Below are 19,545 nucleotides of genomic sequence, written 5' to 3' on the forward strand. Positions count from 1 at the left end.
AAAAAAACCTAGAATCACGTTTCAGAGCCGTTCCATAACTGTGGTCATTGAGAAGTGCGCATCTGCAAACCTTGTATTGAGTCGTCTTCCTCCTGAACTTCGAGCTGTCGGTGCGAATAGCAGAAAAAAAAGAAGCATACGTTTGATAAGCGTCCCTGCGAATCAGGCGTATAAATAAAGACGGTCATTCACCTACCGCTTGAGCTGCGGCCGATACAAATTGTAAGACGTTGTGATGAGTCGAGTCCATGAGGAAAAGAGAAAGTAAAAGAGAGCGCAAAACCACGAACCAGGTGAGGAGCGGCGTGATTCATGCGAATTTGGGGTTCATCCAAGGGACAGCGAGAATTCCGCCCCTACTTCACGTGACCCCGATGACGCTCTGGGTGGGGCGGAAGCTCAATTTCGGTACCCTTTGCTGGACACCTTTTTTCTTTTCCCGGAAGGAACAAAGAGATAGACGCTTTTTTTTTGGTTGGCTCTCATGTTTGAGAAATCACTGACAGACCTCATTCGAGGGATTCGTGCCAACAAGAAGAATGAACAGAAATACATTGCAGTCTGCTTGCAAGATATCCGCAATGAAGTCAAGTCCAACGACTCTGATATCAAAGCAACCGCCGTGGCCAAATTAACTTATGTACGTGTGTCGGAAAACCCGGCAAGTTAAGAAGTATACTCATACTTGTCTATTAGCTGCAAATGCTTGGTTATGACATGTCGTGGGCTTCGTTCCATATTGTTGAAGTCATGTCGAGCCCCAAATTCATCCATAAACGCACGGGGTACTTGGCCGCCACCCAATCGTTTCAGCAAGATACCGACGTTCTCATGCTGACGACGAACCTCATTAAAAAAGTGAGTATTCTGTCTTTCCGTTGATGGAATGCCAAGCAAACAGAGAATCTAATCACCGCACCTAGGACTTGGCTTCCCCGACAGCCCTGGATATCGGTATCGCCGTCAATGGCCTGTCGCACATTGTCACTCCTGAATTGGCACGCGACTTGTGCCAAGATTTGGTCGCCATGTTGAATCACTCACGACCTTACATTCGCAAAAGAGTTGTACTTGTACTATACAAGGTGTTCCTAAAGTTTCCAGAAGCACTGCGACTTAGCTTTCCGAGAATCAAGGAAAAACTCGAAGATCCCGATCCATGTAAGTGGTGCTTTATTCAACGCTTTCGCACCGATTTATTCGTTGATGTGAATTTATTTTTCTTTGTTTTTCTGAAGCTGTCGTTTCATCTGTGGTGAGCGTCATTTGTGAACTGGCTCGTAAAAATCCAAAAAACTATCTGTCACTCGCACCGCAACTTTTCAAACTGTTGACCACCTCGTCCAACAACTGGATGCTCATCAAGATTATTAAATTAGTAAGTTTTCCTCTTTGTTCAACCAGGCACCGTATCGACACAGACAATGACGATTGGATTTTCCTTGTAATAGTTTGCATCCTTGACGCCGCATGAACCTCGTCTGATCAAAAAGTTACTTCCCCCGTTAACGTCGCTGATCCAAACTACGCCAGCCATGTCACTCTTGTATGAATGCATTTACACCGTCATCACCGGTGGCTTTTTGGAAGCGGCAGGTGATGCCAGTCATGCGCTGGCCATGACCTGTGCCACGAAACTGCGAAAATTCTTGGAGGATGCCGATCAAAACTGTGAGTGACAAAGCCTTTTCTTTTTTTTTTGGGAACTTGCCCCAGCCCCTGTTTCGTAATGCTGAGTGATGTGGTGATGATTGTTAGTGAAATATGTGGGATTGCTGGCCATGGGTAAATTGCTGTTGACGCATCCCCGTTTGGTGGCGGAACACAAGGACATCATTCTTGAATGCATCGATGATGATGATATGAGTATTCGCATTCGCGCCCTGGATTTGGTGGTTGGCATGGTGAGTCGCTGAGGTTTTTTTTTTTTTTTTTTTTTTTTTTTTGAGTCAAAGGACGCTGATTGGGATGACAATGTTTAGGTGAACCGTAAAAATACAATCGATATCGTCAAACGGCTTGTAGCCCATCTGTCGCCGGTGCATTCAACGACGACGCCAGAATCGTTGCATGAAGCTTCCACTATTTTGGATCCCGTCTATCGAACGGATATTGTAAACCGCATCCTATTTATCTGCGGTCAAAATCAATACCACAATATCACCAATTTCGAATGGTACATTTCAGTCCTCGTGGGCATGATATATACATCGGGTGTCAGTGTGGGGGAGTCACTGAAACATCATTTGATGGATGTGGCCGTACGTGTCAAGAGCGTCCGAGAATACGCTGTGAAAGAAATGGTAAGAACATCGCAATAAAATTGTAAAGGAAAAATAATACAGTCCCACTGACTGTCGGTTTCTCCCGGTAACTCTCTTCTAGTTCCGTCTACTGGGCGATAAACAAACCCTTGAAACCGCGAAACGACGCGATTCAAACATCGAAGTGTTGGCAGCAGCCGCTTGGGTGTGTGGCGAATATTGCAAGTACGTATTGGTGCACTTTCCAACGTTTTAAAAACTGTAGATTCACCCATTCGTCTAGTTTCTTGGATGATATTCCCGCCACCCTGGAACGGTTACTCACACCTTACGTGGTCAAAATGCCAATGAGCGTACAAATAGTCTATGTACAAAATATCATGAAAATCTATGCTTATTGGGTCAGCGAATTGATCCCTCAATGGAATGCGGAACTGCAAGAAGAATTTGTCAAGGTCACACACGTCATGAGGGAAAAACTTCAAATGTTTATTCAAAGCTCAGATCTCGAAGTACAAGAACGCGTAAGTTGATCGTGAAAATGCCAAAAAAAAAGGGGGAGCTATACGAGGTGTAAAAGATTCGCTCATCAGCATGTTAGGCATGTAATATGAAAGCGATATTTGACTTGATTCTCTCCTCTGTGGAGGAATCGGCCGGAGAACAAGCACCACCGTTACTACAAGGCTTACCGGACTTGTTCTTTATCTATGAACTCAATCCAGTGGCCCCCAAAGCACAGAAGAAAGTCCCTATACCCGAAGGCTTGGATTTGGATGCGTGGATCAACGAGCCACTGCCTGAGCTTGTGGATGATGATGATTCCGACGACGGATCCCACGATGGTCTACCCACCGAAACACGAACCAAACGTCGATCAAACAAGTCCAAAAAGGCCAAGGCTTACAGCAGCGATGAAGATGAAGAAGATCGCCAACAGGTACTGTATCATTCGACAGCGGGCGCCATTCATTTAAATGCTTACGGGGTGTTTTTTTTTTCAGCGACGCAATGCGCGGTTGGAAGCGATACGCAACGATCCTTATTACATCGCGTCAGATAAAAAGGACCGGCGCAGTCGAGATCAACTTTTGGAGTTGGAGGACGATGTGGATTCCATTCCTATCGTTACCCTATCTATGGACGATATTCACACTGGTATGGGACGGGTTGACTCGAGGCCGTTGATAGAAAAAAAAAAGAGTTACGCATTGACGTTATGGATATTCTCTCTTTCAGGATCCCGCAAGAAAAAGGGTAAAAAGCAAAGCACCAAAAAACGACGAGCACGTTTGCCCACACCACCCCCGCCCATCTACGCAGAAGAAGAGATGCCGGAAAATGCGGCGGATTCAGCCAGTGACAATGATACCTCCAAAAAACCTACTACCTATACAAAAAAGAACGGACGCGACATTTTCGCTACGGATGAAGATCAATTGCATGACGTGGATCTGTCCAAACCTCTAGGCGAAGATGAACAGTTCCCTCAAATTCAAGCCTATCTTAGTCCCGAAGAAGTTCGCCGTCGTGAAGAATTGCAAGCACGCGCACGGAGGAAGGAACAAAGGGCCTTATCCCGCCAACAGGTAAGTATCGGCTCTTTTGAAAATAATAATGTCAAGTTGAACTGAATTGGACATGCTTCAGGAAAACGAGCCTGCGAAATCGTCCAAAAAGAGCTCACCCAAAGAAGGCTCATCCAAATCGGGCAAAAAGGAGAAAAAGACGAAAAAGGAGTCATCCACCAAAAAGTCGAAAAAATCCAAGAAGCGAGACAGCGGCGACCACCAGGAGGTAAAGTGAAATTGATGGTTTTAACGTCCACAGTGCATTGACTCAAAAAACCCGACTTCTTTTTTTTGTGTTAGCCACCATCCATGCCTCCTTCTTTGGATGATAACGTACGGCACGCGCTGGCGGACGGGCAACAAACCGAAACCAAATCGCCTCAATCACTGTTTAGCAACGATCAAGTGGATGTGGTACGTTGATTTTGACCGTGACAAAAGGAGCCCGATCCGATTCTTGTTCATTTATGCACTAACGCTGTCTATTCTGTTCAACCTCCTTGCGTAGAGTTACACAATGGAACTAGCCACTGATGCAACTGATGCGACGGATGCCAAGGAGAATCCTGCCGTGGCCATTCGATTCATCGTTCGAAACAAAACGACGGATCTCATGCTGCCGCGACTGCAGTTGCATTTCAACGAGTCCCTGGACTTGAAACCAATGGAGACCAAAGAAGGATCGGAACTGGCCTCCGTCTCGGAAACATTCGAAATGCAAGCGGGCGAAACCATCGAATGCATGGGCGTCTACCAAGTGCAAGGCGGACTGGTGCCTGACATGGTGTTACGCGGTGAATTGCAATATGATGTAGAGGTAAGGGCGAGAAAAACTGGGAGTATATCGGCTTATGGTTTGTCAAGGTCGTAACTGTCAACGTTCCATTGATAGGGATCTTATGAACTGCATCAACATGGATTGGAACTGCGTGTACCTGTGAGTGTGTTCTTTTTAAAATCATCGACATTAGATCCTGCAAGTTTTGCGTCTCTGCTTGCCGAGCATGGCGCGGAATTCGAATATCAGGACAGCGTTACGGTGCAAGTCCCTGAAGACAGGGATGCATCGGTTGAGCAAACCCTTATCCGAGCACTAGCCTCTGTATCTTTGACGAGTGGCCTTCACGTCGTGGAAGTGGTTCCGGGGGCCGCGTCTCTGTACGCACAGTCGGTCAATGGAGCCCATGTTGCCGGTCTTTTGAAATACGTCCTGGAAACAGAGGGAGATACACCAGGATTGGCGGCGACGATCACCGTGACACTAAAAAGCACCGATGAAGAGATACTGAAAGGCATAGCTACATTAATTTCGTCTATTTCCGTACAATAAACCGATAAAAGGAGATCGCCAATCCTGTACTGATGTTGATTCACGTGAACCCTTTGGAGAAAAAATCGACACCCATAAAATTCACCGAAGCTATAAAACTTTGATCCGTTCATCCACCCGTCGAATTTATTTTTCTGTTTGCTTTTTCCCTGTCCACTAATTCCACTTTTTTTTTTATCATTTTCATCTTGTTTTTTCCTCTTATCTTCGTTTCTGGCATTTGTTTTTTTATATCATATATTATTTATGCCTTTTAATAGATTTTTTGTATTTTTTTCGTTTGTGCTGGTGTTGCTTGTCTTTTGTCAGTGGAGCATCGGAATCTCTTCCACTCACCGTACAAGACGCAGTGTACTTCCTGAAGACCAATGGCCGGGTGGTCCGGGGAGACAGTGTTCACCGGACCCGTACAATCAACTTGAAGTCGATTGGAATCGTACCTACAGCGATTACGAACCGCAACAGATTCACATGTCCATCACATCCAATGCAGAATATGCTCGTATTCAGTTCGCAACCTTGGCTGGCTTAGAACAAGCATTATTAAAGTATTGGAATATCGAGTCTTCTCCTGAATCCGCCATTGTGATTCAAGGCGATGAGGTAAAAATGATGAATTGAAATATATCATTATCGGGCCCGATTAAAAGAAAAATTTGGATGGCTTGCTCACCCTTATTTAGAACTGGATCTTTACCGACGGCGGACCAGCACGGCATTCGCTTCACTTGCACAATCTAAAGACAGCGCAATTACACCCGCAAACAACGTATCGCTATCAAGTGGGTGCGGTGAATGTGCAGTCAGAGACACAGTGGTCATCGATTTACGAATTCCATACACCTTCTCGAGACGATGACTTTCACTTTCTGGTAGTCAGCGATATGGTATGTGCATACTGGGTGACGGTCCTTCATCCTACTACAGGCATATGCAGTATTATTTATCAACGAATTAGGGGATAAACAATGCGGTGGCCTACAAACATTTGGTGAAACTAGCCAAAGAACACACACATGATTTTGTCGCCATGGTAGGCGATCAAGCGTATGACATGGCCGACCAAAACGGGAGCAAAGGCGATCAATACATGAACTTTGTACAAGAATTATACGCACGGCTGCCTTTCCTAGGCACACCCGGCAACCACGAAAGCCTCTACAACTTTACCCATTACAAAAATAGGTACGGCGGCTGGTGTAAGCCAGATCCTAAAGATCGGTTGATAGAAAAGAGCTCATTGTCTTTTGATAGGTTTAATATCCTTCCGTTCCAGGAATCCGGATTTGAGAATCCGGATATGTATTCTATAGATTACAAGTCATTACATTTGGTGTCGTTTTCGACGGAGGTGCTTTTTGAAGGTTCAGACGCAGAGATCGAGACAGCATTACATTGGTTGGACAACGATCTTCGCAAGGCGAATAAACACCGTCAAAAGAGACCGTGGGTCGTGGTTTTTAGTCACAGACCCCTCTATTGTTCTACACAAACAATCAGTCAAGATTGCACCTACCGAGCCGCTCACGTTAGGAATGGCGTTTCCGATTTCGATCTACGTACGTTTTCCCCCGGCATAGAGAAGCTATTAGTAGAACGCAATGTCGACTTGTATATCAGGTAAATGGAGGATGAATGGATTAGGTCAAGATTTTATTTTACACTCATCACTCTAATCTACCTTAGTGGTCACGTTCACAATTATGAACGCACATACCCTGTGACCAACGGGACGGTCACTGCTCGAACTTACACTGATGCCCCCAGTCTCTTCCATTTGGTAGTTGGGAATGCGGGACAACCGGAAAGACCCGATTTATTTAATTCAACTGGACCGTATGCGGATTGGTCTGCGTTTCGATTTGACGGGTATGGTTATACGGATATTAAAGTGACCCCTACCAGTCTGGAGCTCATACACCGGGAGACCAAAACAGATGGCACGCTTGGTGATATTGTGGACCGAGTCACCGTAACAAAAGATGTGAAGAAGTATAACTAACTTAATAAAAAGGATATCATGCTATATCAGGCATAACATAATTTAAAACTATCACAGATAAAAAACAAAAGAGAGACCCCACTTTTCAAGAACGAGCGACTTTTATTTCAAATGAATGTATGCGGAACTGACTCCGGACAACCCCTCCACGAAAAAAACTCAGCCGAAAGAGGTCGACAGCTTTGTGACCGCTCCAACACAAAAAGTATAACTTGTTGGAAGAAGCGATACAGTTTGAATTCCCAGTTCAATCATGTCGGATCCACGTTCGCAGCTGCTCCACGTTCTTCATGAAGCAGCGTCCCAAGATTTTGCCCGGATGCGGCAAGCAGAAGAATTACTGATTCAATGGGAGAATGAGCCTAGTTTCTTCGCCACACTACAGGTAAAAATCCACCTGTCCACGCATCAAGTACGCAGTAGTTTTGGCCGTGCCAATTGTCAACTGTGATATTTTCCTAGGATATCTTTTATGATCGATCCGTCGACCACGATGTTCGTTTCCTCGGTGGCATTTATTTAAAGAATGGAATTAATCGCTTTTGGAGAAAAACAGCCAAAAAGTAATGAAGAACCCACTCATGTTTTTGACAACTTTCTCCCCCACTAACGATGCGAGTACTCCTTTGACACAGTCCTATCAATCCAGCTGAAAAGGCCAATATTCGTCAACGATTGCTCAATTTTTTTGATGAACCGAGTACCAAGGTAGACCGTATTTCATAAGAGAGAGAGACAGGATGACATAGTGTGCTGATCTGGGCTGTTACTTTGAATTTCCAGTTGACTTGGCAAAACGCGCTCATCGCTGCACGTATTGCTCGTCTCGATTATCCAAGAGAATGGTAAAATTTATTCGACTTGTGAACGGATTATAGACCCTTTTTTTTGGTATTGAGTTTTCGTTCCACTGTAGGCCCGAGCTTCTACCGACGTTGATGCAAGTCATCGAGACGACGGACCTTACGACCAACGAAGGCGCTGGTCGATTAATTCACGATCGCGCCCTGACGATGCTGTACGAAGTACTTTATGAACTGAGTGGTCGCATTCTTTCGACAGGAAGACGACAGTTTGCCGAGATCGCTCCTCGGACATTTCAAACCGTCGCTGGTGCCTACATGACCTACAGTAACCGTAATTTCTCCCACTTATCCAACCTGAGCGCTGCACAGCAAGATGGCACAGTTGGTGAATTGAATATCACATCGATGTGTGTCAAGTGTATGCGTATTCTTATGGTCAGTGGCATCAAGGACGTGCATCAGTACGAAGAGACAAAGGTAACCCTCGTAAAAAAAAAGCATGCATTATCATAAAGTCACTGACACCTTTTTTTTTTTTTTTTGGTTCGCCACAGACTTTTATTGGCATCAGTCTTCAACATTTGCAAAAGTACATGGAATGCCGTAAGTTTTCATCCACTACAGCATACGATGCCATTGATCGATTACATTCATTCAACTTTTTCCGGTCACCTAGTCTTCACAATCAACCAAACCTCAACCAAGCATCCGTTGAACGAAGCGTTGACGAGTTTGATCGAAGATTACGGTACCATGTATCTCGCCCTGCAGAAATATCATCCTGTATCAGCTGCCTTGTGCCCGGCCTGGCTTGAAGTCATCCGTTATTATTGGCAGTGCATTGCGCATCAAGGAAATCAAATGTTGGAACAGTACAGAAACAGTAAGAGAACATGAATGGTTGGAATTAGCCGTATCATGATTGCTTAAAAAAGAATGATTCTAGAACAATCGGATCAATTCCATTTATTCCAACCCATTCTATTGCAAGCCATGCTATTACTCAAAGGCACGATCAAGAATCCAGCTTACACATCTACCACCACTGGTATGTACAGTTGAGATAGGGTACTATAGTATAAATGGAAAGTTAATAAGTCGACTTTTCTTCATGATGCCGCAGATGATCTAACAGCGACGGACGAGGAGAAAGCTTCTGCTATTGAAGCAGGTCGAATCATTCACTCCCAGTTTTTGACCACAGACTTTGTGAATGCTTGTGCGGAAGTGCTCATCTCCAACTATATGCTATTGACGCCCGATGATTTTGAAAAATGGGAAGACGATCCTGAAGCATGGGTCCATTCTGTCGACGCCGAAAACTGGGAATTCGAATTGCGCGTAAGTCGTGGCCAAAGAAAAAGAGTTGTTGCTGCGAGTTATTTGGATTAAATGATGGTTTTTTCTTTCCCAAAAGCCTTGCGCAGAAGCCACCTTCCTCTGCTTGCTTTCACAAAACCGAGAGCAGTTGTGCCCTATCATTTTGAATCTGGTAGAAAAAGTGGCCAGTAAGTGGGACACTGATGCACATGTCAACTGGATACTGATTTTCCGCTTTTTGTAGCTGTCAATGATTATCATGCCCTGCTTTTGAAAGACGGTGTGTATGCAGCCATCGGTCTCGGTGTGCAATCACTGTACGGTCGTCTGGACTTTGAAAACTTTGTCATGAACCGATTAATTCCAGAAGTTATGAACAAAGATCCGACGTAAGTCCCCGAAGAATCGACTTAAATGCATGGCAGCAAAATTTTGACAACACAATCATATATCATTAGTTTCAAGATCCTTCGTCGAAGAATTGCGTGGGTATTGGGCAAATGGGTCACGGAAGGCATCAGTGCTGATGGTCGAGTGGCTATATACGAGGCTCTTTTGCAAATGATGGGAGAGGAAGAAGATCTTGTTGTGCGCATCACATCGGCACACAGCTTAAAGATGGCCATCGACGATTGGGACTTTGACATTAGCCTTTTGTTACCGTATTTGGACCGTGTCATGGATGGATTACTCCGTCTTTTAGCCGTGGTGGAAGAATCGGACACTGTGATGAAACTTGTTTCCGATCTCAATACCGTCATGGATCGTACCGGCCGTGAGGTGAGCTAAAACCGCTTTTTCTCTTTGTTATAGGTTTGCGTCACAGGACAAAATCTCATCGATATAACAATCCTCACAGACAATTCCTTACGCTTCGAAAATCATCCAATTGCTGATGCCCTTGTGGGATCGCGGCCAAAGTGAGCCTCTCTTCCAGCAAGCGCTTATTGTCACGTTTACAAAGATCTCTGCTGTATGTTCTGCACCTTATTCGTTTATAATGATTCAGGCTGATTTCTTTTTTTTTTTCTTTCTTTTGGCAGATTCTCGAAGATCAAGCTGTTCAGTTGTTCGATTGTTTTATTACAATGATCCAATACGCAGTGGATCGTACAAAGGTAACTCGAATTTTATTTGATATGGTGTACATGTTTTTTGAGACCGAGCAATTATTAGCCAGCGCATGTTTATCTACTGGAAGATGCGCTTGATCTGTGGTGGACATTGTTGCAATGCGCACCCAACGGCAACACCCAGCTATTCTTGCTATTTCCTGTCGCCATTGATTTGATGGATTACGATACAGAAAACTTGCGCAAAATATTTAAAATCATCGAGAGCTATCTTTTATTGAATCATCAATTAGCTGTTCAAGTAAGTGTGGAAAAGGAGAAATCCGTCCGTTTCTTCAGTGTATTGAGCTCAATGTGGATGATAGCAATGTGGATCTGCGTTACTTTCGCGCTTGGGATACTACGTGATGAATTCTCGTGAGGAAGTGGCTTCCAGTGTTGCGCACATCATTGATCTCTTTATCAAAGTCACGCCATTGAAATCCGCCGCAGATGGCTTGGTACAATCAGGTGTATTGGGCAATGTGTTGCAAACATTTCTGCAGGGACAGGTAAGAAAGGCCAGCTTTGCCATGTCGGTTCACATTTAATAACGATGCACGAAAATCTTGTATGTTTATTAGATGTATGCTTACGCATTGGTGACCTACATGTCTCTGTTTGCACGGTTGGCTATTCACGATGCTAATTTTGTGATCCAATTTATCACCGCCGCTGGACAACAACTCGATCCTACAGCGGCTGATTTCTTTGGCGATGTCCTGGATAAATGGATGGATAAGGTGCGTTATCGTCATCACAGTCGCGGAGGAGCCATTCACAAAAGGCTTATCTTTTATCTTTCTCATTTAGTTTGACAATATCAGTAATTCTCGAACAAGGAAGTTGACTTGCATGGGATTTACCAGCATGCTGATGACCAAGAATCTCAGCGTGATGGCTCGCTTACCGCACATCATGGCCATCTGGAGTGACGTTATTATCGAAATTACAGAAGCAACAGAGGATGAGTAAGTGGGATGCATGGATGGTCGGCAAAATGGTTAAAAACTGAACAAAGAATAATCATGAAAAATGATAACAGCCTTGCTTTCGCTGATATTGATTTGGAGACGGATTTGGCACAAATGGATGAATCGCCCGAAAAAGCGAGAAAACAAGAGGTAAATCAACAAAAAATTATTTTACTTGGTTTGGTTTATATACTGATTTTTTTTTCTTATATATTTATTCTTGATTCTTTTACATAAGCTTCAAAACCGTGATCCGGTGCTAACGGCGGATATGCTCTCCATCATTCGACAAACATTGACAGATTGTCAGACGGACAGCGGATACCAGCAATATATCAACAGCGTGGATCCCACTATTCTAGAGCAAGTCAACAAACAGTTAACATTATAGATAGCGCCACATCATTGAAATAGTAATTACCTATCAGAAAAAATCTTGCAAGTGATCCATAAAAAACGAAAACACCGACCCTGTACATTATCCTTCAATGGGAATTGTCGCGCAGTCATAGAAAATTTTGCGACTCATAATGGTTTGGATTCAATTTCAAAGGGTTAAATCACCCAGTTAACATGTGATTTGCAGCAGCACACCTAATAACGCTAGGATCAAATTGCAGATTGACTACTGTTAATTTGGTGCTTCATCGATACGATTGTCAATTGTCGGAAGCTGGCAAACTAGTGCAAGAAAAAATTGGCTGCCTTTCAAAGGAATATCAAGTCAGCAGACCGAAAATTCATGCGGAATCGGACCGAAAGATCGTTTATACAGTCATCTGGCGTATAGTGAGATGCCATGGAGGCAGCTGGCGCCATCACAATGTGTTTGCAGTTGACAACAGTTAACAGGGTTTCTCATGTGAGTGTGACAAAAGGCCCAGCCAAATAGCATCATTATGCAACTTTATTTTATCGCGCGGAGTATGAACTACCGTTACATCGTTGAAACGTCAATTTTTTTAAATTTAAAAAAACCCCATTTCAAGTGTTTCTCCTATCAATAAGCATGACACTGGACGAAATGTGGTATTACCATTACTTAAAGCGATACCAGAATGATGGGCTTTCGAAAAAAAGGCTAATTTTTTGTGAATAGGAAGCATGCTATTGTCTACTCTCCGCAAAAAGCACATGACGTCGTTTTTGCGCATTGTGGTTCGTTGACCCTAAAATACAAAAATGGAGCGATTCGGTTTTTCCCTTGAATACATATTGTTTCACATTGGCATGGGGATCCACTTATTTTTCGCTTTTTCTTTTCCTTCCTTTCCTTTTATATGCGCTCGCATTGAACAATCAAAGAAAAATAATCATCGCCTTATTTTCTTTTCTTAAATGATTGACGTGCAACCCTCAACTACGCAGTGGTCAGCCACGCTACCTACGGATAACCAGTCCATTCCCTCAGAATTACTCGCAAACCTCAAACAACACTCTTTATTCCAACGTACCAATAACGACAGCTTTCTTGAACATTTAGCATGCAGCTTGCATTTACGAACCTATGGTTTGCACGATGTCATTATCAAAGAAGGAGAACAGGCCAAAGCCATGTTCTTCCTGCTTAGGGGATCGGTCGACGTGTGTTCAGCCGACTTTGAACGTATCTATGCCACACTGCCAAAAGGCTCATGCTTTGGTGAAATCGGCATTCTCTTTTCCATGCCGCGCACAGCGACCGTGATTGCTCGTGAGAAATGTACCGTCGCCGCACTCACGGCTGAAGAAGTCGCTTCCATTCTACCTCACTATCCAGACGTCGAAAAAGTGCTGCGTTTTGAAGCCGAAGAACGTCTCGCCATGCTCAACAAAAGTTTAACCATCTCGCCAAGAGGGCCCACCATTCGTCGACCCAGCGCCGAATGTAATGTCGAAGCTTTTCACGCCACTGGTGCAAGAGATCACTTGCAAAAGGTAAGAACGAATTACTTTTAACAACCGTATCACAGATCAAACTCATTAATGTTGTCATGGAAAAAAAAGATATCATATTTTAAAGACTGCCCCGAGGACTTTTTGCATGCTATTTCTTTAATGGTGGAACCCCGTTGCTACATTCCTCGATCCATGATTATTCGCAAAGGCGATCAAGGCACCGAATTATACTTCATTATTACCGGTAAAGAAGAAAACACTAGCGTCTTGCACCAGTGGATGGTGGTGGTGATTGTTTTGCATGACAATGGATTACTGATAGGTTTCAACAAATTTTAGGTACGGTGGAAGTGACGACATGGATGAGCGATCAATCTGGACGCAAGACATGCATTGCACGGTTGGGTCCGGGGGACTATTTTGGTGAAATTGGCATCTTACTGAATGTGCCACGTACGGCGACCGTGAACGCCATCACATCCGTGGAAGTCTATGTATTGAAACGAGAAGACTTCCTCAAAGTATGTTACCGTTATCCGGATCTATTACATCATTTTGAAGCACTGGCACAAGACACACTCAAAGATTTGGAGGAAAAGGTAAAAGATTGCCCGTGGTCGTGTGATCGTTACACAGCGTTATCCTGTTTTGGCCTGTCTAATGCAGAATGGGTGATTGTAGGTTCAGTCTCATGCAGAGAACGATGTAGATACAGTCACTGGTACGTCGTTACGATTATTTTTGACCCTTGTTTTCTCCACTCCTTCCTTTTTTTCGTCTTATTTAGTCAAAACCTTATTTTCCCAACCGGATGCTCATTCTATTTTCTTTTTTCTTTTTCTAGAGGGATCGGAGTTTGTCCCGGTTCAAGAACAAACGTATGGTGCCCCTCTCGTACCAATTCAAGCAAGCTCGGTATGCAGTACGACCAGTGACATTGATCCAACCTTGCTTCCGACCGCCACCAATGTTTTGCGCGATAAAGAAAATCGGAAACGACGGGCTAGCGTGGCGGTGTGGGCGGATCCACAATTGTTGGCGGTGGCCAATAAATCTCGCATTACCGTGTCACCTGTCGATCAGTTGTCTCCCAAAGGATCGCCAAAATCGCGTCCCTCCGGTGTCGCCATGGACACGATGGACATGACTCAAGAAGAATTTCCACCAAGTGGACAAAAAGAACCTTTCATGGGCCTCAGCGATGATTGTTTAATACGCATTGTGAGACATTTGGATTTACGGAGCGTTTTGCAATTATTGAAAGCATCGCGTAATCTTCGACGACTTCCTGAACGGATCAATGTATTCTCGGTGGTCGATCTTGCCCCATTCAACCGAAAAGTCACCGACGATAGCGTGGTAGAAATGGCGCATCTGTTCAAGGATCAGTTTACGGAACTGTCACTGGGGCAATGTTTTCATCTGAGTGACACAGGCTTGGCCACGTTGGTGGCTCATGCCTCGAATTTGCAGTCACTGGATCTTAATTCATGCTGGCTACTGACGGATCAAAGCTTAACCTTGCTGGCCGCCAGTTGTCCCTTGCTGACGAAACTGGATTTGTCCAACTGTCGAAAGATCACCAATCATGGGTTATTGACGTGGCTGGAAAAAAAGGCGGAGCGACGATTTGGAGGATTGATAGATTTGACGCTATCTTACTGCAAGAATCTGACGGATTTAACCATGGGGGCTTTGGTCGAGTTTTCAAATACCACCCTACGAAGCCTCAACCTCCAACGATGTACCAAGATCACCGACGAAGGTTTTCGCTCATGGAATATTACCGTGTTTCCTGCGCTGGAAGAAATAGTCTTGACCGATTGCAGTTTTCTCACCGACGAAGCGATTGCTAACCTTGTTGCGGCTGCGCCTAATCTACGACGATTATCCATCAGTTTCTGTTGTGCGCTCAGTGATACTGCCATTGAGGAAGTGGCGAAACTACAATGGCTCGAAGTGTTGGACGCCAGTTTCTGCGGTGCAGCTGTATCGGATGCGTCCGTGCACACGCTGTTTGATCGACGCAAAGACACATTGACCGAATTGAATATTCGAGGGTGTGTACGCATCACAGATGCTCTACTCTCTTTCATCTTGGATGCTAAACATTTACGGTATCTGAACATCAGTCAGTGCCCTGCCATTGGCCAAGACACCAAACATTTTCTTCAAGACACTATGAGCGATCTTCATCTCACTATTTAAAACATTGATTTCGTAGCTGCAGTAATTTTTTTTCTCTAACTCATTCATTTTTTTTCTTCTTTTGCTTTTATCGCCCGTTTTCGTTCTTTCACATCACACGCAAATTACCATTCAATAAAACAAATGACATTCCACCTTTTGATCATGATTTGTTGAAAAAAAATTACAATTGTCCTGATACCATTCCATGCTCTATATTGGATTGTTGCAGCTTTTTTCTAAAACAAAAGAGGGAAACTATGATGAAATATCCGTTTAACGAAGACTTGCCAGGTTCAATGGGAAAGCTGTATAAAAAAATCATTTTCATGAGATTCCTTTTACTTTTTTTATCCATCATGTCAAGAAGTTTTTTTTTTTTTTTTTTTTTTTTTTTTAGATTGAAATCTTACCGTTGCCTTTAGTTTCACCACTGGGATAGATTCGCTTTATGTGAGATCGATAGGATCGCGGGGATGGTAGTTCAGACATAGATCGGAATGTGTAACGACCTCCTCCTTCGGTACGCGGCGGTTCTGCTTTCACGGATGTATTGGTGTCAGTATGGTTCATGCCTTGTCGGAACCCACTGACGGGGGGTGTTGCTCGCAACGTCGGCGATCTAGAGGATAGCTGTGGAGGAGGTGGTGGAGGTGGTAGATTAGCTCGTCGAGGTGCTGGTGGCAAAGGTGATCTTGGAGGTGTGGCTAATCCTGCTCTCGGTGGAGTAGGAGCAGCAGGGGCACGATGAGAAGGACTAGGCGTCATTCCCGGCATAGGTGGTGGTGGTGGCGGCGGCGGTGGTGGAGGTGGTGATGATGATGGTCCGGATGCTGCCGGAGATGCCGGAGATCCTGCAGCCGACGCAGATCGCGGTCTACCTGGTGGTAAAGGCGGTGGAACGGCCAATTTATTGGTTTTATTGGCATGCATGGATGGTGGCGTAGGAGGCACAACGTGTGATGGGCTCGAACGTCCCGGCATGGACGGAATACTGGGTGGCTGTCGTGCAGGACTAGCCGGTGATGTAGGTACAGCCCTCACAGGCGGAGGTGGTACAGGTCGTTGAGGTGAACTGTTGGAGCGAGACCGTCCAGGTAAAGAAGGAACCAAAGTTGATTTAATCGCTGGTGAAATGCCTGAAGGTACAGGTGCTGATGGAGCTGGTGGTGGAGGTGGTGGAGGTGGTGGAGGTGGTGGCGGTGCACCTCCTGTCGAAGGCGCCGGTGGAGCTGGAGGCGGTGGTGGAGGTGGAGGTGCAGCAGGTGGTGCGCCTGCCGATGGAGCTGATGGGGTCATACGTCCTGGAACGGGTGGAGGGGCTTTGAAGGATCTTGGTAATGTTTGATGACCTCCACCATGAGAGGACGGCTTATTGAAAACGGGTGGTCGAGATAATCCACCTGAAGGGGCGGACGGTATCGATGGAGCAGCAGGTGCTAATTAACACAATACCAAAAAAAAAAAAAAAAAAAAAAAAAAAAAAAAAAAAAATGGTGAATACACATCATTGATATTCCTTTTCGTCCTCCCCAAGTTCCAATCAAGCTTTCAAATTACCTGATGGTGCTTGTCGGCCGGTATCCACAGCGGCTCCTCGCGTTTTTTTCAATGTTGGCATGCCGCCTGCAAACAATCCTCCCAGTTGTGGTGCTCCGCCGCCTAGCCCTCCCGAACTCGGCCCTCCAGTTGGTCCTGTTGTCGACCCTCCAGTTGAAGAAGGGCCACCCATACCCGGAATAGGCGGTCGAGCCATTCCGCCCGCGGATGGGGCACTGTTTTTTGGTGCTAAAGCATCATGACTGGTGAGACGTCTTTTGACGTCAACGTCCAAGCGGGATGAAGTCATTTACCTGATATCAATGGCGCGGAACGATCGTTCGTCACGGCTTTTTTCAGCTTTTTTCCTTGCTGAATCTGGGACAATAGACCAGAATCCATCTTTATACAATCTGTGGATGACGAAAGAAGCCAAAAAGAAAAAGGAAAAGAAAAAGCCAAGAAGAAAGAAGACCCGATTTGGGAATCTCGTGCTGTGGTTGCTCGGGGTTGGGAATAACGTGACTTGCAGATTTTTCATCTCGGGGTCCCCCCAATTTTGGGCTCCACGTCCGTCCATGCTCAGCCATGCTCCCTTGCAAAACAATGAGTCTAGTCGTTACATTAAGACATAGTCATTAACGGAAAAGCATAGCTACATCCATCTTAAGAGTACCAAAAAATCGGCATCCGTGGTAATCTGAAAATTAAGATGCATGCATCGTTTTTGCGGTTCTTTATTTCTTGGCCAATCAGACAGCGGTGATACAGGAATGAAGTACAGAGAAACCCCTCGGGTCCATCCTTTCTGTTTCTGTTTCCCCGTTTCTGGTATAGGAAAGTATGCCATCTGACAATCAGTCCAAGTCAGCTCCGTTTAATTTCAAGGTAAACGACTGATCAGCTTGGGTAAAACTATCACCAAGACTCGGGACAATTGGCTGAACTGTATCATTTTTTAAAGGATCTTCGGTTTGCTTGGTTTGTGGGCCACGCAACCGTCCTCCTATGCACGCTCTTTTACTACCTTTCGGTCATTGTATTGCATCGGTGCACCTTTTTCTACCGATTAGCTTATGTTGCGGCTATCCTTTCTTATTCCATCATTTTATATCATGCCTATAAGGTAAGTTTCTGTTTCCGTTATTTTTGGATGGATTTGCCTTAATAAATCGGGTATCCTGCGCCATTCTTTTTTTTTCTTCTTTTTTTTTTTTTTTTTGCTCTTTTATATTCAGCCGAGCAAAGCCCATGAGCCTTTCGTGAAACGAATTCTGCTGGATGAGAATTTCCAATATTGTTCATTGGCTGTTTATTTCCTGGTTTCAAGACGCGTATCAAGTAAGTTGGCAAGGTGACCAGGAAACGAACGCGCGTTATTCAATCTTTTGGGATCATCTAGTTTCCCTTTTGCCATTCGCTATTTATGCTGTTTTTCACACGGCCGATTACACGCGAACGGTGTTACTGCCTGCTTTTGCACCTCAGAACACGCAGCTTCAGGAGCAGCTTAAATCGGTGACGAGCCGTTTTCGAAATCAAGCCATGGATTACGTGAGCAAGGTCGAAGTGTTTGGTGTATTTGCCCGACTGTTACTGGGTCTATTTGTGTAAGTGGATTGGACGGCGATTGCGTGTTTATGCTTGATAATTTACGGGTGAGGATGATTAGACTTCGTTCCACGGTGTTTTCTATTTTATTTTACCTTCACTTCTTGCGTATGCGGTATTACATGTCACCACAGATGCGCAAGACATTAACGGGTATTTATACGCGCGTGGATGCGTTCTTGCTGCCTCCGACCGCGCATTCCAAAGTCCCACCGGCAGTATCGAAAGCTTACTCCACCGTTAAATCCATTCTGTGTCAATCCAAGCCAAACCCTTCTCCTTCCACGCATCAGTAAAGCAGCCACCCATCCCGTATCCGTTCATGCCAAAAAAGTAGACGTGAACGAGAACTATGATTAAATGCCAACTCAAAACAAAAAAGATGATAATAGAATCGATCGATTATCCGTGTTTCGCTGCATATAAAAAAAGATGGAGAATGGATATGATATTGACTGGGTCAGCAAACTGTCAAATTGCATTTTGACAGTCTCATTCAAGAGTGTTTGTTATTATTTTTTCCTCTTATCAGATCGTTAGGTTCAAAAGAGAAAAAATAAAAAAAATAAAAATCCTGTCAATTTTTACTTGTACTTTTTGTTGACTTTTGCCATCTCGCCACATATTGCAAAATGTTTACATGAATGTAAGCTCCATACAACAATTCCGTGTTGTTTTCACTATATTCACATTTACTTATTCTATATTCAATGTGAGTCTGGATCAGTCGAATGAAGTGTGTGTTTTGGAAGGCTTTTGACCAGGTGTTTGCTGCAGGACAGAGAATATGAGTGGATAACACAAAAAGCATGAAAAAAAGTGGCGGAGCGTCGTTTCAATTTCCGACAAACTGATTGCGTCACTTGGGAGCTACTAAATGTCGGATTTGGGACACAGCTGGAAAAGAAAAAAATTGCTGGGAAAAAAAAAAGAACTTGGAGCAGTCAAAAT

The 19,545-nt window shown here is 44.4% G+C and overlaps 7 protein-coding genes across 7 annotated transcripts; 6 read left to right on the top strand and 1 right to left on the bottom strand.

Annotated features, from left to right (window-relative positions):
• Positions 1–426: 426 nt before the first annotated feature.
• BYT42DRAFT_579279 (adaptin N terminal region-domain-containing protein) lies at positions 427–5,331 on the top strand. Its single transcript, XM_051569371.1, has 16 exons — positions 427–640; positions 697–858; positions 924–1,161; positions 1,239–1,378; positions 1,452–1,671; positions 1,759–1,904; positions 1,983–2,303; positions 2,386–2,489; positions 2,548–2,788; positions 2,866–3,204; positions 3,269–3,422; positions 3,504–3,853; positions 3,915–4,061; positions 4,136–4,249; positions 4,344–4,652; positions 4,728–5,331. The coding sequence occupies exons 1-16, from the start codon at positions 485–487 to the stop codon at positions 5,163–5,165; spliced, it is 3,579 nt and encodes a 1,192-aa protein (XP_051421253.1). The 5' UTR covers positions 427–484; the 3' UTR covers positions 5,166–5,331.
• A 305-nt stretch (positions 5,332–5,636) lies between these two features.
• Positions 5,637–7,167, top strand: BYT42DRAFT_501007 (Metallo-dependent phosphatase-like protein; the record flags this gene model as incomplete). Its single annotated transcript, XM_051564745.1, has 5 exons — positions 5,637–5,768; positions 5,849–6,052; positions 6,124–6,350; positions 6,420–6,785; positions 6,852–7,167. The coding sequence occupies 5 exons, from the start codon at positions 5,637–5,639 to the stop codon at positions 7,165–7,167; spliced, it is 1,245 nt and encodes a 414-aa protein (XP_051421254.1).
• A 253-nt stretch (positions 7,168–7,420) lies between these two features.
• Positions 7,421–8,486, top strand: BYT42DRAFT_500691 (armadillo-type protein; the record flags this gene model as incomplete). The annotated part of the gene is made up of 5 exons (XM_051564724.1): positions 7,421–7,552; positions 7,630–7,730; positions 7,803–7,875; positions 7,951–8,012; positions 8,084–8,486. The coding sequence occupies 5 exons, from the start codon at positions 7,421–7,423 to the stop codon at positions 8,484–8,486; spliced, it is 771 nt and encodes a 256-aa protein (XP_051421255.1).
• A 480-nt stretch (positions 8,487–8,966) lies between these two features.
• BYT42DRAFT_594887 (armadillo-type protein) lies at positions 8,967–11,223 on the top strand (the record flags this gene model as incomplete). Its single annotated transcript, XM_051570806.1, has 9 exons — positions 8,967–9,021; positions 9,178–9,314; positions 9,391–9,481; positions 9,538–9,682; positions 9,752–10,073; positions 10,153–10,266; positions 10,470–10,667; positions 10,732–10,917; positions 10,990–11,223. 9 exons carry the CDS (start codon positions 8,967–8,969, stop codon positions 11,221–11,223), a joined length of 1,482 nt encoding a protein of 493 aa, XP_051421256.1.
• Positions 11,224–12,610: 1,387 nt separating this feature from the next.
• Positions 12,611–15,603, top strand: BYT42DRAFT_579288 (uncharacterized protein). The gene is made up of 5 exons (XM_051569372.1): positions 12,611–13,296; positions 13,366–13,501; positions 13,597–13,856; positions 13,939–13,978; positions 14,102–15,603. The coding sequence occupies exons 1-5, from the start codon at positions 12,718–12,720 to the stop codon at positions 15,463–15,465; spliced, it is 2,379 nt and encodes a 792-aa protein (XP_051421257.1). The 5' UTR covers positions 12,611–12,717; the 3' UTR covers positions 15,466–15,603.
• A 17-nt stretch (positions 15,604–15,620) lies between these two features.
• On the bottom strand, positions 15,621–17,545 carry BYT42DRAFT_59201 (uncharacterized protein). The gene is made up of 4 exons (XM_051570584.1): positions 17,298–17,545; positions 17,005–17,232; positions 15,858–16,883; positions 15,621–15,752 (listed from the first exon to the last, which is right to left on the bottom strand). Exons 1-4 carry the CDS (start codon positions 17,383–17,385, stop codon positions 15,721–15,723), a joined length of 1,374 nt encoding a protein of 457 aa, XP_051421258.1. The 5' UTR covers positions 17,386–17,545; the 3' UTR covers positions 15,621–15,720.
• Positions 17,546–18,070: 525 nt separating this feature from the next.
• BYT42DRAFT_500865 (uncharacterized protein) lies at positions 18,071–18,890 on the top strand (the record flags this gene model as incomplete). The annotated part of the gene is made up of 4 exons (XM_051564735.1): positions 18,071–18,109; positions 18,240–18,324; positions 18,386–18,593; positions 18,656–18,890. Coding segments are annotated over 4 exons (567 nt in total), but the record flags the coding sequence as incomplete, so codon positions are not given.
• Positions 18,891–19,545: the final 655 nt, after the last annotated feature.

This window comes from Radiomyces spectabilis, assembly GCF_025331425.1.
Source record: "Radiomyces spectabilis strain NRRL 2753 chromosome Unknown BYT42scaffold_10, whole genome shotgun sequence".
Lineage (NCBI taxonomy): Eukaryota > Fungi > Mucoromycota > Mucoromycetes > Mucorales > Radiomycetaceae > Radiomyces > Radiomyces spectabilis.

Bases quoted from the DNA above. Each gene is read 5' to 3' on its own strand.
- BYT42DRAFT_59201 (XM_051570584.1), bottom strand. From the start codon at position 17,385: ATGGATTCTGGTCTATTGTCCCAGATTCAGCAAGGAAAAAAGCTGAAA. The intron at 16,884-17,004 runs GTAATTTGAAAG...TGTGTTAATTAG, and splicing joins CGGCCGACAAGCACCATCAG to CACCTGCTGCTCCATCGATA. The intron at 15,753-15,857 runs GTAAGATTTCAA...TTTTTTATACAG, and splicing joins TGGTGAAACTAAAGGCAACG to CTTTCCCATTGAACCTGGCA.
- BYT42DRAFT_579279 (XM_051569371.1), top strand. From the start codon at position 485: ATGTTTGAGAAATCACTGACAGACCTCATTCGAGGGATTCGTGCCAAC. The intron at 859-923 runs GTGAGTATTCTG...CACCGCACCTAG, and splicing joins CGACGAACCTCATTAAAAAA to GACTTGGCTTCCCCGACAGC. The intron at 4,062-4,135 runs GTAAAGTGAAAT...TTTTTGTGTTAG, and splicing joins ACAGCGGCGACCACCAGGAG to CCACCATCCATGCCTCCTTC.
- BYT42DRAFT_579288 (XM_051569372.1), top strand. From the start codon at position 12,718: ATGATTGACGTGCAACCCTCAACTACGCAGTGGTCAGCCACGCTACCT. The intron at 13,502-13,596 runs GTAAAGAAGAAA...AACAAATTTTAG, and splicing joins ATTATACTTCATTATTACCG to GTACGGTGGAAGTGACGACA. The intron at 13,979-14,101 runs GTACGTCGTTAC...TTCTTTTTCTAG, and splicing joins CGATGTAGATACAGTCACTG to AGGGATCGGAGTTTGTCCCG.